Source organism: Leptodactylus fuscus, chromosome 5, assembly GCF_031893055.1.
Source record: "Leptodactylus fuscus isolate aLepFus1 chromosome 5, aLepFus1.hap2, whole genome shotgun sequence".
Classification (NCBI taxonomy): Eukaryota; Metazoa; Chordata; class Amphibia; order Anura; family Leptodactylidae; genus Leptodactylus; species Leptodactylus fuscus.
In genome coordinates, this window is record NC_134269.1 from 47,985,898 (window position 1) to 48,002,743 (window position 16,846).

A 16,846-nucleotide genomic window follows, 5' to 3' on the forward strand; every position below is an offset into this window, starting at 1 on the left:
TCTTTTGCATTCTTTACTGTCACATTTTCTGGACTGTCAGGTGCTTTGTAGAACAGCTTCTTTAAGAGGGGCCCATTCATCTGTCAGATCAAGTCCTCTAAGGTGCGTTTTTTTTATTGACTGTATTGCAGTTTCAGAATAATATGTTTTTGTGAGTTTGAAGAGAGTAGAGACCAGTGTAGCTATAGGCTACCAGAAGAAGACACCTCCAATTATTAAATAAGATTTTGGTTTTAGACAATGAAGTGACTCGTGGAAAGAGCTGTGGTTGTCACATCTATGCCTGTTAGCTTCTTTAAGCATGACCCCTTATGCCAGCCAGATCAGTTCCATCGAAGGTCCGTTCCATGTTATTGTGATTGTTTTTGTGTGTTATAGGGAGAAGAGAAATGGTGTAGCTATATGCTACCAGAAGAATGTGCCTCCAATAGCTAAGTAGGATCGTTGCACAATACTCAGCTGTTGGACACTGGAGCAATACATGTGATGGCCTGTGGATGTCATCTCTTTGCACAACAGTTTCTTTAAGAGGGCCCATTTGTCAGTGATATCAAGTCCTTTAAAGGTGCATTATGCGAATCAGATGCCGTGTTATGTTTTTTCATAAGACACTGGGTGGGCTTTCTGTCCCCCACCTCTTTCGATATTATGTAGCCGCCTGACTTTCCCAACTTTGTGCTATCCTTAGTGAAGATGACCATCCCCAATGGGTGTCCATAGAAAACATAGATGGGAGCTCTATGTGATATCCTTTGGGCTTATCCTACGGGGTGCACGATCGTGTGTCAGGATCCTAGGCACAGCAATAGTCCAAATATAGAAAATAGAAGATCAGCAACACTTCCGAAGGTTTCCTCTTTAAAATTTAACTTTTATTCATTGCAGTATAAAAGTACAAAAACATCCGTTCAAAAAAGAATGAAAAAGTGAAATAGATTAAAATAAACACCTCAATGGGTGACCCCAATGGGTGACATTAGAGTCTGCATTCGTGGCCCCGATCTTCCTTCAGGCCCTTTTGTGGGCCCCTCGGTCTATGTCTCGCACCCTTTATGGCAGAGGATTCATTTTCAGTATGGATTACAAAGCCCAATTATACCAGTAACCCGATTTTTTATTTTTTTTTCATTTTTTTATTCTAAATAACCCTCTTTCCTCCTGGCATTTTCCCCAAAGTGTTTGTTTGGTGGAGACGCACGCTTTATTGCTTCCTTCACAACTTCACCAAAGGTTATTTTACTATTACATTCTCCCTGCCACCGCAGAGGCCTTTTGGACTGTGCAAGTATTTCACTTTCTATGTTCTCTTGTCCCACTCAATTCACTGATCTCTTCCAGCAACTTCAAGAGGTTGTGTTTGTTTAGAGCAACTGATGAAAGTTCCCTCTCCTGTATCTATGGTTTGCTTAATACTCCTCCCCCTGACAGTAAGCTCAACTCTATGGTGGTCTGGGAGTGAGACCTTGATATTACCCTGACCCCAGCTTAAGGGGTCGACTATTGCAATTCCATCAGCAAAGGCTGTTGGCGGGTTACCTTCATGAAGTCTTCCTTAAAAATGCTTCATAAGACTTGTTACTCCATAGACTCCACCAATTTTTCTCCACTGTTCCACCCCTATGTTTAAGGGGTTGCAATGCTTGGGGAATGACTTTCCATGTGTGGTGGTCCTGCCCTTTTTTCCAGTGCTATTGTTTGGCCCTCCATAGGATTGTGCAACGTCATTTTAAACAGTCCTTCCCTTTCCAAGCCTCTATGTACCTCCTTAGTCTTAAACTCTCTAATTTGACATATGCACAATACAGTGAAGGAAATAATTATTTGATCCCTTGCTGATTTTGTAAGATTGCTCACTGACAAAGACATGAGCAGTCTATAATTTTAAGGGTAGGTTAATTTTAACAGTGAGAGATAGAATATCAAAAATAAAATCCAGAAAATCACATTGTACAAATTTTATAAATTTATTTGAATTTTGCATAGAGAAATGCATAGTCTGGCAAACAAGACTTAATATTTGGTGGTGGAACCCTTGTTGGCACGCACAGCAATCAGAGTTTTTTTTGTAGTTGATGATGAGGTTTGTGCACATGTCAGAAGGAGTTCTGGTCCACTCCACTTTGCAGATCATCTCTAAATCATTAAGATTTTGAGGCTGTCGCTTGGCAACTCGGAGCTTCAGCTCCCTCCATAAGTTTTCTATGGGATTAAGGTCTGTAGACTGGCTAGGCCACCCCATGGCCTTAATGTGCTTCTTTTTGAGCCACTCCTTTGTTGCCTTGACTGTATGTCTTGTGTCATTGTCCTGCTGGAAGACCCAGCCCGACCCATTTTTAATGTCTTAGTGGAGGGAAGGAGGTTGTCACTCAGGATTTTATGGTACATGGCTCCATCTATTCTCCCATTGATGCAGTGACGTAGTCCTGTGCCCTTTGCAGAGAAACACCCCCAAAGCATGATGTTTCCACCTCCATGCTTGACAGTGGGGACGGTGTTCTTTGGGGCATAGGCAGCATTTCTCTTCCTCCAAACATGGCGAGTTGAGTTAATGCCAAAGAGCTCAATTTTTGTCTCATCTGACCATTCTGGATGATTCTGAGAGTGATTGGAAGAAGGTACTGTGGTCGGATGAGACAAAAATTGAGCTCTTTCACCATCAGCTGCGTATTCATTTCTGGAAAATAAATGAATGCAACACTTGGGATTAAAAATGCTCACTGTATCACTGGATAAATCCTTCAGGGGTGTAGTTTCCAAAATGGCGTCACATGTCAGAGGATTCCAATTTACTGGCATTTCAGCTCTGCAAAAATATCATGATGTCCAAAAACCAAACCATCTAAATCCGTGCTCCAAAAACCACATGGCGCTCATTTCTCTTCTGTGCCTAAACAGCAGTATATACCCACATATGACATTATGTACATTATCCTGGGTACACCCATGTCATACATGTTGGCATAAACTCAAGTTTGGGCACACGGCAGGACATAGAAACAATATGTGCCTTTTGGAGTGCAGATATAGATGTTTGGTATCTGAATGTCATGTTTGCATAGCGTCTAAAATACCAGTAAGGTGGAATCCCCTAGGGAGTGACCCCATTTTGAAAGTTTCACCCCTCAAAGAATTTATTAAGGGGTTTAGTGTCGCAGTCTTGCCGCAAGGGTGGGGGGGAGATGGGGGACATTTGTATGGTGGAAACCCTTGGATGACTTGGTCATGTTTGACCACAGCATCTAAAGGGTTCACACCCCTGATTGAGGCTCAACTCTGACTTGGAGTTATGGAGCAGGGTATTAACAGGTGCAGGGTATTAGCTGCCAGTTACAGCTAAGGGCTCATTCACATCTGCGTCGCCCTCTCCGTAGTTCAGGTTTCCGTTTCCTGCCTAAAACAGAGGCAGGAGACGGAAACCTGCAGGAGTCTCTCTCACCCATTCATTTGAATGGGTGAGAGAGATGTCCGGCCGTGTGCGGCGGTGAGCGTTTTGCGCTCTCCGCCTTGAAACCGGGTTTTATAATCCGGACACAGAGTCGGACATGCACTACTCTGTGTCCGGATAAAAAAATCCGGTTTCGCGGCGGAGAGCCTAAAACGCTCACCGCCGCTCATGGCCGGACCCGGTCTATGGTTTCCGTCTTCTGCCATGCAGAAGACGGAAACCATAGAACGGAGACATGAACGCAGGTGTGAACCCAGCGTAACAGCCATTCCCAATGCTACCTGTTCAAATAGTTAGCAGTATGGCAATAGAATTTCACTGATCGTTAAGACATTGGCGGCCATGACATACTAATATGTCTGTGGTTGTTAAGGGGTTAAGTATAGCTTGGAGGAGAGCAAAAGAGCTTTTCTGAGAAGCCACAGAGAAGCCCAGGCTTGAAAAGATGAAGGCATGGACTAAAAGTTTTGTAGATTCTGGGATATGGAAGGAGCAGATACAAGAGATGTGTTTGGGGTGTAGATGACAAGAATTTGTAAGGGTTTAGATGTTTAGCAGAATCAAAGGATACCCCAAGACATTGGACTTGAGACTGGTGAGAGAGTGGACCATCAACTGTGAGTGACTTGTCAGGTAGGGGGCTGAGTGAGATGGGGGGATGAAGATGAGGACAAGAAGGAGGTATAGGTGATAGACAACAAAGATGATCATTTATATTAGTATTATGATTAATATTACAATTTATTTTGAATGTAAAGCTTTAACATATGTAGTGTATATCTATAGAGCATGGTTTATAATATGTCTTTCTATTGCTATATCCTTATTAGAGATGAGCGAACACTAAAATGTTCGAGGTTCGAAATTCGATTCGAACAGCCGCTCACTGTTTGAGTGTTCGAATGGGTTTCGAACCCCATTATAGTCTATGGGGAACATAAACTCGTTAAGGGGGAAACCCAAATTCGTGTCTGGAGGGTCACCAAGTCCACTATGACACCCCAGGAAATGATACCAACACCCTGGAATGACACTGGGACAGCAGGGGAAGCTGTCAGTTTGCGATTTTCGCAAGCTAACTTTTCCCCATAGAAATGCATTGGCCAGTGCTGATTGGCCAGAGTACGGAACTCGACCAATCAGCGCTGGCTCTGCTGGAGGAGGCGGAGTCTAAGATCGCTCCACACCAGTCTCCATTCAGGTCCGACCTTAGACTCCGCCTCCTCCGGCAGAGCCAGCGCTGATTGGCCGAAGGCTGGCCAATGCATTCCTATGCGAATGCAGAGACTTAGCAGTGCTGAGTCAGTTTTGCTCAACTACACATCTGATGCACACTCGGCACTGCTACATCAGATGTAGCAATCTGATGTAGCAGAGCCGAGGGTGCACTAGAACCCCTGTGCAAACTCAGTTCACGCTAATAGAATGCATTGGCCAGCGCTGATTGGCCAATGCATTCTATTAGCCCGATGAAGTAGAGCTGAATGTGTGTGCTAAGCACACACATTCAGCACTGCTTCATCACGCCAATACAATGCATTAGCCAGTGCTGATTGGCCAGAGTACGGAATTCGGCCAATCAGCGCTGGCTCTGCTGGAGGAGGCGGAGTCTAAGGTCGGACCTGAATGGAGACTGGTGTGGAGCGATCTTAGACTCCGCCTCCTCCAGCAGAGCCAGCGCTGATTGGCCGAATTCCGTACTCTGGCCAATCAGCGCTGGCCAATGCATTCTATTAGCCCGATGAAGTAGAGCTGAATGTAGCACACACATTCAGCTCTACTTCATCGGGCTAATAGAATGCATTGGCCAATCAGCGCTGGCCAATGCATTCTATTAGCTTGATGAAGCAGAGTGTGCACAAGGGTTCAAGTGCACCCTCAGCTCTGATGTAGCAGAGCCGAGGGTGCACAAAGGTTCAAGTGCACCCTCGGCTCTCCTACATCAGAGCCGAGGGTGCGCTTGAACCCTTGTGCACACTCTGCTTCATCAAGCTAATAGAATGCATTGGCCAGCACTGATTGGCCAGAGTACGGAATTCGGCCAATGCATCCCTATGGGAAAAAGTTTATCTCACAAAAATCACAATTACACACCCGATAGAGCCCCAAAAAGTTATTTTTAATAACATTCCCCCCTAAATAAAGGTTATCCCTAGCTATCCCTGCCTGTACAGCTATCCCTGTCTCATAGTCACAAAGTTCACATTCTCATATGACCCGGATTTGAAATCCACTATTCGTCTAAAATGGAGGTCACCTGATTTCGGCAGCCAATGACTTTTTCCAATTTTTTTCAATGCCCCCGGTGTCGTAGTTCCTGTCCCACCTCCCCTGCGCTGTTATTGGTGCAAAAAAGGCGCCAGGGAAGGTGGGAGGGGAATCGAATTTTGGCGCACTTTACCACGCGGTGTTCGATTCGAACATGGCGAACACCCTGATATCCGATCGAACATGTGTTCGATAGAACACTGTTCGCTCATCTCTAATCCTTATATCTAGTTCTGTATCTCTCTATATATATCTATACTGTATATATATATATATATATATATATATATATATATATAGTGTTTTAGATGCTTTAGAGTGTGTATAGATATATTGTATATAGGTGTAGATAGAATTCCGTTTTTTCCATGCACATGTACAGAGTCAGGAAAGCCCCGTCCGTTTCCTGAGCTTCCTTGTAGCCTGTGCATCCTTCCTAGGTATAGAGTGTAGAAGGCGGCACTAGGACCGGGCGGAGGCCGCGCACTGCTAGGAGGAGGTGCAGGCTCCAGTAATAGGAGAGCAGCAGCTCCAGATACAACCCGTTATATGCCATCATATAGACAGGGAGCAGCTCCTCTGCGTCTCCCTATGAGCAGCCTGCCTGCACAACATGCAGCCTCACCCTGTCTTGGTAGCAGACTTTATGGAAGACTTGTGAAGAAGGAGACAGCCTGGTACTTTCTAGGGCACAGCACTTGTGGCATGCTCTCTCAACTGCATAGGATGGGCTGATAGGTGCCCCTGCCTGTCATGATGCTTGGATTTAGGAGCCCTACTTGCCCCCTGGTCGTGCTGGTCCTCCTGTGCCTTATAGGATGGAGCCAGAGCTGTCCTGTCCTGATCCACAGCTGTAAATGTGTGGTGGAGCGCCCCAAACCCGGAGTGGGCTCCTCTGCCCCAAGGAAGAAAGTCATCTGTACCAATGAGGACCTGCTGGAGGTGCCCGATCCTGCCCTGCTGCCCAACAAGACCGGCACCCTGTAAGTACTGCTATGTGTGCAAGGGGTTAATTGATTAGGGTAAAATTGTCACATGTGACCTCAGCTAATCCATTTGTCCACACACTAAGTGACAAGATGCGACTTTCTAGGAGTCGCACAACTTTCTTGTTCTTGATATAGAAGTCGGTAGAGATGTTGTGTCAGTTTTCATTGACCCCTACAAGTACAGTAATACTGTGTGCATGTATATAAAGTATATAGCATTACCACTGACTACCAGGATGGATGGACTAATAATAATAATAATAATAATAATAATAATAATAATATAGACTGCAGGTCAGCTAAGTAGGTAGGAAGCCAATTACATGTCACTGTTAGGGTCTTTCCATTGATTATTATGGAGTTACTTAATGTTTGTCTATTAATAAATAAATATTAATAAATAATATGATAGACACGTATGATAAATGGATTAATAGAGAGACATATATAAGAGGAGTAGATTGAGCAATAGGTGAATGCTTAGATATAGATGTATGAGAAATAGATAGATAGATAGATAGATAGATAGATAGATAGATAGATGTAAGAGATGTATAAATAGATAGGAGAGATTGGTATAATAGAAGTTAGAGATAGATATTAGATAGATATGGCAGAATAGATAGGCAAATAGATAAATGGATATGAGAGATCTGATAAGAGATAGATGTGACAGATTCATATAAGTGATAGATATGAAACATAGACTGATATGAGAGATGGTCAGATAGATGTGACAGATATAAGAGATAGATAGATAGAAAGATAGATAGATAAAGAGATATGAAATAGATTGATAGATAGATGATAGATAGATAGATAGATAGATAGATAGATAGATAGATAAAGAGATATGAAATAGATAGATAGATAGATAGATAGATAGATAGATAGATAGATAGATGTGAAACATAGACTGACATAAGAGGTAGATAGACAAATCTTGACACAACTACTGTCTACTAGAATTTGGCCAGCGTACCTTACTGAGGGGTAACATATAAGTATTTTGGGGCAGAATTTCCTTTTCTCCACAGTTGTGAAGGAGTTTACTATTTTTGTAATCATTGTATAATAAGATCTGCAGCTTTCTGATAGACTTTGTGTTTCATTTCTCACTGTTATGAACATGGTTCTCCAGTCCAATGAAATTACATCTAGAATGGCTCAGGCTACTGTAATTTTTTTTTTTAGAAAAGTCACACTCACCTGTTGTTCTGTTCCTGGTGCTGCCTGGTTCACCACTGTCTGTACTTTCTGGTCCAGCAATGACATCTTGACACGGGGACATGTCACCACTACAGCCAGTCACTGTCTATAGCAGGAACTATTACAGCTAGTCATTGACTGCAGAAGGCTCCTTTGTCATGATATCATCACTAGCCAAGGAAGTGCACAGTGGCAGGGACCAGACAGAGTCAAGGATGGAGATGCTAAGGTGAGCATGTTTTTTTTTATTTATTTATTTATTTTTTATTATTATAATTCTGCTTGCTGTCAGTGAATGGGACTATGTCATGGGACTAATGCCAAAAAACCTGCGCAGACTGCCCTGCTCACCGCCGGAAGTTTGCTATAATAGTTTCCAATTTAATCCTATGCTGGAAGGATAAAATTACAAAACCCTTTCTTTTGGTTATTGCTTGTATATTTCTGCGCAGTACATCACAAGTACTGTATCATGTGCATTGTGTCCTACTATCAGAGAATTCTCCCAAAATTTCTACATATTGGGAATGTATGTAGTAAATCGACTGATAATCTGTAGCTAGAGGTGTATGAGTCCCATAGGTATACTGTAGGATTAATAATATGTAATAATGACTGACTAAAATGTAGCAATATCTGGAGATAATATTATTCCTATGTACATGATACAAGCATGCTCTGGAATATAGATACAACTACAGCATTGAGGTTTTGTGGATATAGAGACTTGGCGTTGTTCTATCAGCATTACTCCTTTTCTCTGTATTAAGATCTTCTGGAGATCAGACAGTACCGTACACCTGCATCAAACCCTACTGGACAAATGTGGTATTACAGAACACTAAATTGGCAGAATGGGCATCCTTGTGATGTATGGTGATCCTGAAAACGGGAGATGCTGTTTACAGTGGCTGCCTGATCTGGTTAATAGAGAAGATGTACTAAGTAGGCGACTTTCTCACTGTATGACCTATGGACAGGGGTTGTCTTAAAGTGATGTTCTGGGACTATGACATGAATTGCTGTGGCCGCTTCCCTACTTACCAAGCACAGCGCTATACATTGTATAGTGGCTGTGCTCGGTACTGCAGATCAGTCACATTCATCTGATTGATATGACATGTGACCAATGATTTGACATGTGTCGGATGGGCGTGATGTCACAGGTTGAGAAGAGGAAGTGGAGCCCAATATCGCACTCCCCAACAACCCCTGTAATGGATATGGTTCATGTTTTTCTTCATTGGACATAGTGTGAGTTGAAGCACATGTACCCGGGAATTTGCTTATATTGATTCTGTTTTCCTACACATAATATACACACATCTATGGTGTACTAAATATTACCCAAATAATACAGTGAAACATTATACAAATAACGATACAATACAGTGCCCCAATAGCTACTGCATAACACCGCCAGATAGTTGACTTTGCTCCCTACTTCCAGTTGCTTATCCATTGGATTGTTCCAGATACCAGTGGCGTCATACTGACAGCTGCCTAAGCCGCACACCCTAAGTCTGGCTTTAGATAGGAGTATATGGACAAGGCTCATGATGGCGAGTCCTGTTTTCATATAGAGGTAGCAGTTATGGAGCTTCTTTTGGATACCTTGTAATACATCCCCCCATATGTTGGTCTATGTACCAAGCTATAGGTGTGGACATATCTATCAGGAGGGACATTCCCAAGTTTGGCAGCAGTGTAATCTATAGCACACAAGAAGCTGGAATTCATTGTTAGAAATATGTTTGCATATTTTACTTGTGTACACATGGTCCGCACATGCTGTTATCCTGTACAAGAGGTAGGAAAATTGTGACTTTTGAGCTGCAAATGCCAGAATTATTTGACAACCAGCTGGAACTTGGTTCTCCACAGCTGGAGCTTCACATGTCGGCAAATCAGGTTCTATATACAGGGTTGTTATTTATATGTGCGAGAGAAGAAGAAGGATGATGTACAGACCTGCTTAAAGGGGCACTCCATGAGGAGAGAAATAGATCAAACAACACTGCTATTTTCTCCCCCAGATTGTTCTAATGTATTTAGGCTTGCTGCTAAATAAAGAAGCAACAGGTATATTGCCTAATGCCTGACATTGTCATTATACTGGAATCCCTACTATTGATATCTTTTACTGGTCCGCCCCTGTAATGTGCTTGTCATCAGGGTGTATTAAATGCTAGAGTCACAACTAATTCCCAGCAGGACTCCATGATAACGAAACATAATAAGGATAACAGATCCGTCATCAGCAACATGCTGATGGTTTCTAGGTATTAAATGAATAGCACAAGTGAAAATGGAATATATATATTTAAATGGTGAGTGAGATAACACTGGTTCGCTGCATTTTCAAGTTAGCGACCCTGTAAGAGAAAACAGGGACATCTTTGCAGATGTTGTGCTGCAGCAAATAGTAAGTTTTTTATCTTACCCCAGAGCTTCATTCATGTCAGGTCTGGTCAGAACTCTATGGTGTTGCTGCTTCTGCTCGAGTAAGAGAGAGTTAGGGAGCAGAATCCTAAAAAAATATCTAGAAGTTTGGAAACAATTCTCATATTTCACCTGTAAATCAGTGATTGACTGTATTTATGGAGAAAATTGTTTGATTCTGGCCTGTACTATAATATGAGATCACCCACAAAATGTTCATCAAGCCGTAATGCCATATTTTCCTATGGGTGAATATAAGTTGTAGATCTTGCAATAGTCTAGTTCAATGTGGATGTTTTTTTTTTTTTTTATGTGAATGCTTTTTACCCATAGGGTAACATTATAGGGGATTGTAGGGTTATAGGTTGGACTAGATGGACTGATGTCTCCATCCAACCTCATCTACTATGTAACATAATATTTTTGTGAATTCAGTATAGCCATGTATTACATAGTTGACTATGTATGCTTCATGTAATAGCATATTTCTCCTGTAGATGAAATATATGGCCATACAACGCTTTCTCTGACTAATGGCCATGGCTTTGGGCTCTATGGATCATCATTGGACCATTGGATTCTTTAGGGAAGAGGTTGTCCAACCTTTTAAGGTTTCATTTGACCGTATCCAATCAGTTTGGTACCATAGACTTGACAATTACGTGGGCTCATTACTAGTGGTCCCATCGATGTGGGCGTGAACATCTGACGTGTAGGTCTATTCTTATCTGAGTTCTCAGAAGAATTACAATGTGTCTGATTGATCATTATAACATGTTGTACGTCTTTATCACACTCTTTCCTTCCAGGATAAATACAGAGCTTCTGTTTCCTTTGCCGTTATCTATGAAGACTTTCTTGTATTCCTCTTGCTCACACTTGTTGGAATATTTGTGATTTCCTTTCTAGTTTAGCTGGAGATAATCCTACGCTGACCATGTAGAGATCAACCAGGATGTTTTCTGAGCTGTAAGGTCCCCGTCAGAGTTGACCATACTTACTTGTAGCCATAGCTGGGGTTTACAGACACCTGGCTTTGCAAATCTGGAATTTTTTTCAAGATGACTTAAGAAAGCTTTCTAATCTAATTCTATGGGGGCTGTATAATGGAACCACATAGGTCTATAATACAGTCCCACAATTGTGTACATTTCTAGCTAACTTTTTCAGTCCGATTTCTTCATACAATGCTCTCTTTTGTAATATGTGAATTCCATAGCATCCTGGCCGGACCATTACACTACAGTAGACTTCAGCACATATGCTTCTCTTTCAGAACAGACCTTCCAATAAATTGTATCAAGTGCTTTTTTGCGTGTATATCGATATACAGATGGTCTGACGAGATATATACGACTAACAAAGTGCATTTAATATGGAAAGGTTACCGTACTATGAGATGTTCGATATATCTTTGGTCAATGGTGGTAACTCAGGATAAGTATCTTAATTCTAATCAGCAGGTATAAAAATATGATCTTAGTTTTTCCATTGGTACAGAGGATGTGGTTTCCAATAGAAAACGGGGTCACTGATTTTTGGAAAACAGCAGGGAATGCTGAAGAATTTCTTTTCCAAAGGTTGCAGAATTGTGAATTCAGCTCTGGGCTATTATACATTTTTGGCAGGGTTGACCAATGATATAAAGTATGTGGTGGTGCTCTGACTCTCCCCCCGATGGAAGCCAAAAAAAGGTCAGCATGTTGAATTTATATATGTCCTACTTTTTATTTTCAAGGCATCTCCATAAGTATATGGCAGCAGCTTTCTCCCATATACCTATTGAGAACATGCATGCTTCTGAGGTTGACTGTTTACATTGAGAAGTGTCACCCATGGGGGTCATTTTATGGCAAAACACCCACGAATGGGCAGTCCACATGACCTGGTGTGATCAGGGCTAATACCCAGCCTCGGTATATACCTGACCTTACCCCTCCCCTAATGTAGATCTAGGCAGCCATAGAATATGAAATGCCAAAGGCGATTCATGTTTTAAACATCAGCCGTCTGTTCTTATGCAGCCTCACGTATAGATGGGGCGAGCTCTGCAGATAGGTGCAGTACGACCGTGTGACACGTCCAGGCTCACAAAAACTCAAGTGTTTCCAGATGTGGGAGAACAGAGTCCACCAATGTGCCTTGTGCGAGCAAGTGAAATTCTATACCATGGGGGGAGAACGTCTCATTATAGAAGTATAAACTTTGTATCAGTCTTTCCTCATGCCGAAGACATGGACACAGTCCTATTTGTATCCGCCATGTCAAAAGTAACTTCCCAGATGCGAACCAGGATTTGTATTTCAGTGAAGCTTAATTTGAGTTCATGGTCCAGCTAAGATGACGCTTAAAAACATCCAACCTTAAACCGTGTATTATGATTGTAGGAAGGAACTGTATATCTGGTTTTACTGGGGAACTGGCTCATTATAAAGTAATGGGAAATATAAAAGAAGAACTTCTCCATACTTCTCCTTTATGCTGCATTCACTTCTGGCTTTCGCTATAAGAATATGCATAAAAAGGTGGCTGCAGTGTCTTTTTCCAGAAAACATTGGCTTATTTTTACTAGCACATAATGTAGATTTAGGCAGGCTGAAAATTTGTCAGATTTATCACAGTGCCTTATGCTGGATGATAAATCTGGTATATTTTTAATCTATCTATCTATCTATCTATCTATCTATCTATCTATCTATCTATCTATCTATCTATCTAGTATCCATCTATCTATCTAGTATCTATCTATCTATCTAGTATCTATTTATCATCTATCTATCTAGTATCTATCTATCTATCTATCTATCTATCTATCTATCTATCTATCTATCTAGTCTAAGTTTATACCATTTATTATTAGGCTTACATTGAGACAGAATTTTATGGCAAAATGTTGGTACAATTGAGCACATTATGTTGCACTTAAAGGGATCCTATCATTCAGATGACATTTTTTCTAAGTACTACGTCGGAATAGCCTTAAGAAAGGCTATTCTTCTCCTACCTTTCATTGTCTTCTCCGCGCCGCCGTTCGCCTACAATCCCGATTCTTGTCGGTATGTAAATTAGCTCTCTCGCAGCACTGGGGGTGGGCCCCAGCACTCAGACAACACTGGGGGCGGCCCCAATGCTGCGAGTGAACTCTCTCCAGCATCGCCCCCATCTTCGTCAGGAACGGCCTCTCCATTTTCTTCTTCCGGCGGTGTCTTCTTACTTCTAGGCCTCGGGCAGAGCAGACTGCACATGCCCACAGGCCCCGAGAAAATGGCCGCTTACAATACTATGCAAGCAGCCATTTTGTCATGGCTTATGGGCATGCACAGTCTTCTTTGCCCAAGGCTAGAGGCCTTAGAAGTTACAAGCCACCACCGGAAGAAGAGGCTGACGATGACACTGCTGAAGAAGAGGAGGCGGCGCTGGAGAGAGTTCTCTCACAGCATTGGGGACGCCCCCCAGTGCTGTCTTAGTGCTGGTGCCCGCCCCCAGTGCTGCAAGAGAGCTGATTTACATACAGAGAAGAATCGGGATTGTAGACGAACGGCGACACAGAGAATACAACGAAAGGTAGGAGAAGAATAGTCTTTCTTAAGGCTATTCTGACGTGGTACTTAGAAAAAATGTCGTCTGAATGATAGGATCCCTTTAATTCTCATCCCATTTTCTGAGAAGCTATGCCCACATGTCAAGCAAGTTGGAAATACTTCAGCTTATACTGGAAGTGCCAAGATGTGTCTACGATGTGTCCCATTTACAAAGTAAATCTGTACCTCTTTATGGGAAATATCCTCAAGACTTGAATTCCATATTAACTGTGATAATTTTTTATTTTTTTGAGCCAATCATGGCAGTGGATATGAAAGAGAGGAGTCTTTCTTTTATACTTTTCCATACTTTTCCTTATTTTTGGATCCACTCCTAGCTTTGGTTAAAAGACTGCCACAAAACTGCTTGTAGAATCATTCCTCATTGTGGTGTGCTGATTTCGGCAGACCTACACAAACAAGGGGGGGTTGTCGCAAATTACATTGCCTATTACACCCCTCCATACATTTCATCCATTAATACTGCCACATACATAGGCAGTGTTGGGCTGAGGTTTCTTGAGCTCACCAGATCCAGATGAAATGATTCTGGAGACCACTCTCTAACAACCCCTAGGTAATTGACCATAGTCCTCATCAAATTTAGATGTCTTCTGCTGGCCCATTAGTATGGTAGAGCCTGGGCCCACTGGAGGATCCTCTTGCACTCTGGAGGACTAGTCCAAAACTGTACAAAAGGCCCCATTCACATCTGTGTTGAGGTTTCCATTCGAGGAGTCAGCTTGGGGACCCACCCAATGGAAACCTATACGCCTAGAAAAGCAGATAGCTAAGAAGCCACATGGGCCTCATAGACTATAATGGGGTCCATGTGGTTTCCACTCTGTTTCCACATGAAACACGCGGAGAGAATAGTCCTGCAAACAGGACTTTTCTCTCTGAATGTTTCGTGCGGAAACCACACGGACCTCATTATAGTCTGTGGGGTCGGTATGGTTTCCCTTTTGGGGGGGGTCCCCAAACTGACTCTTCGAACGGAAACCGGAACACAGATGTGAATAGGGCCTAACCTATATACATATTCTGTGTCTGTTCAGCAATCATGTCAGCAGTTTGGTGCAGATCACCGTGGAATATGTCTGGATCCTGAACCTATTCCATAGTAACTTCATGTTACTGAAATTCCTTTAAAGTGTAGCATTAATATTCTCCAAGTAGCCTCACTATTTAACTCCTAATATCCCACAGGGCTACAGAGCGTTCTACATTTCCGACACCTTCTCTGTCAGTCTGTCAGCAGACACTGGCTGTTTTACTACAGTGCAATGGCAGACTACAATGCGCCATAAACAGCAGCCTGCCGTCTGCCACCATGACAGCAGGTTATTATGGGAATGCTCCCGACTAAAGGAAGGGACTCCAGTAATAACACTAAATGATGGGATTGGTGTTTATACAATACTCTACTATGTTCTTTAAAGCCGTTCCAAGGTGGAGCTTCACTTTAACTCTAGCCGTGGTTTAGTTTTCGTTGGGAGCGCTCCACAATTAATACTCATGACTGGGAATTTATGTAAGCTGATTTATGTTGGCAAATCTTTACTGAAAATGTGCAGTCTTGCAATTCCCTTGTACTTTTCTGATGTGGAAACCCAGCATGCAATTTACTATGAACGTTTTGCATCTAATCCTCAGTCAGCATGTCTTTCCTCCAGAACATGGCCGTGTTATTTCAGTCTTCAGCCGTGATGACTTTTCCTCATGCTGCTCTATAAATGGGAACAGTTCTGAAACTAGTGAAGACATATGAAGGTCCCATATCAAGTGGAATGGGATCTTAATGTGCTTTACAAATAGTTTATTGCTTCCAGGTCAAGGGTTAGGTCGGGGAAGGTGAAGAACTGAAGTATGTACAGCTGTTGTGGTGGAGTCTCTGGACTGAGCTTATCTATGGGGCATGTCTATGGGCAGAACCTTCCATCCATCTGTACATGAAAGTGACCAGCAGGAGGAAACATTGACATGCTTCCCCGTGTGGTGGTGGTGGTGAATTTTGTCATCGGCCTTGGAAAATATTACATTTCTATGGACAACTTTAGTTTTCCCTATAGGATCTAATGTGAGGAAAGGTCATGGATGCTGGGTTGATAGCTGTGTGGTCACCTCATTCCTCCTGTTTCTGATTTTCTAGAAAAAGGTTTTGGTTGGTCTTATGTATTTTTGATTTTCCTCTTCTACAATGTTTTTTAAGGTTAGGGCTATGATGTTGCTTTACTCTGTTATATTTAGTAAGGGTTTGGAAATTGCAGTGTAGGCATTGCCACAACTGAGTAGGAGGCCTATGGGTAGATGCTTAAGAACAGATCAGGGTTTGTGCTGACCATTTCTATGGATTGGATGGAGTAGAGGTAGTTCAGCCAACCATATGTATTAGGCTGAAACTGATGATTTTGGACAATTATGAGACATATAAATTCCACGAATATTCACTTAGGATTAACTCATGACATGACATCATCATTGACAATAACAACTAGCCGAGGTGGGGCATTTCAGTTGTTAAAAAAAAAAGTGTGTCTGTTCAAGTTGACTAATCATCCAAATGTGAATGATCATGCCAAATATTAACATTTTTGGCTGGCTGTGAGTCAAAAATATTCAGCATGGATCTGGCTAAAACCTGCCTTAGGCCATTCATAGCACTTGCATAACTGATCATCAGACAAAATAGGCCATTCTGGCCGACGAAATTCTAAGTTGTATGGCCAAGCCTTAGGGAGACCAAGCAGAAGGCACTTAACTTACTTATCAATAGCTCAGAGGAATGAATTCAATATGGTGGAATAGGTTTTAGCACCATAGGCATTGATGACAGAATAATGGGACACAATGAGGTTTCCATGCTACATTTCATAGTGCCCTTGGGTTTGCTACTATTATGTGTAAAATTA

At 42.2% G+C, this 16,846-nt stretch overlaps 1 protein-coding gene across 1 annotated transcript in view; it reads left to right on the top strand.

Moving 5' to 3' along the window:
• The first annotated feature begins 6,268 nt into the window (after window positions 1-6,268).
• ADGRA2 (adhesion G protein-coupled receptor A2) overlaps window positions 6,269-16,846 on the top strand; it is a 128,777-nt gene continuing 118,199 nt past the window's right edge. The window contains exon 1 of the mRNA XM_075273132.1: window positions 6,269-6,696. Within this exon, the coding sequence (XP_075129233.1) occupies window positions 6,467-6,696 (230 nt within the window). The 5' untranslated portion in view covers window positions 6,269-6,466. The remainder of the gene's footprint in view (window positions 6,697-16,846) is intronic.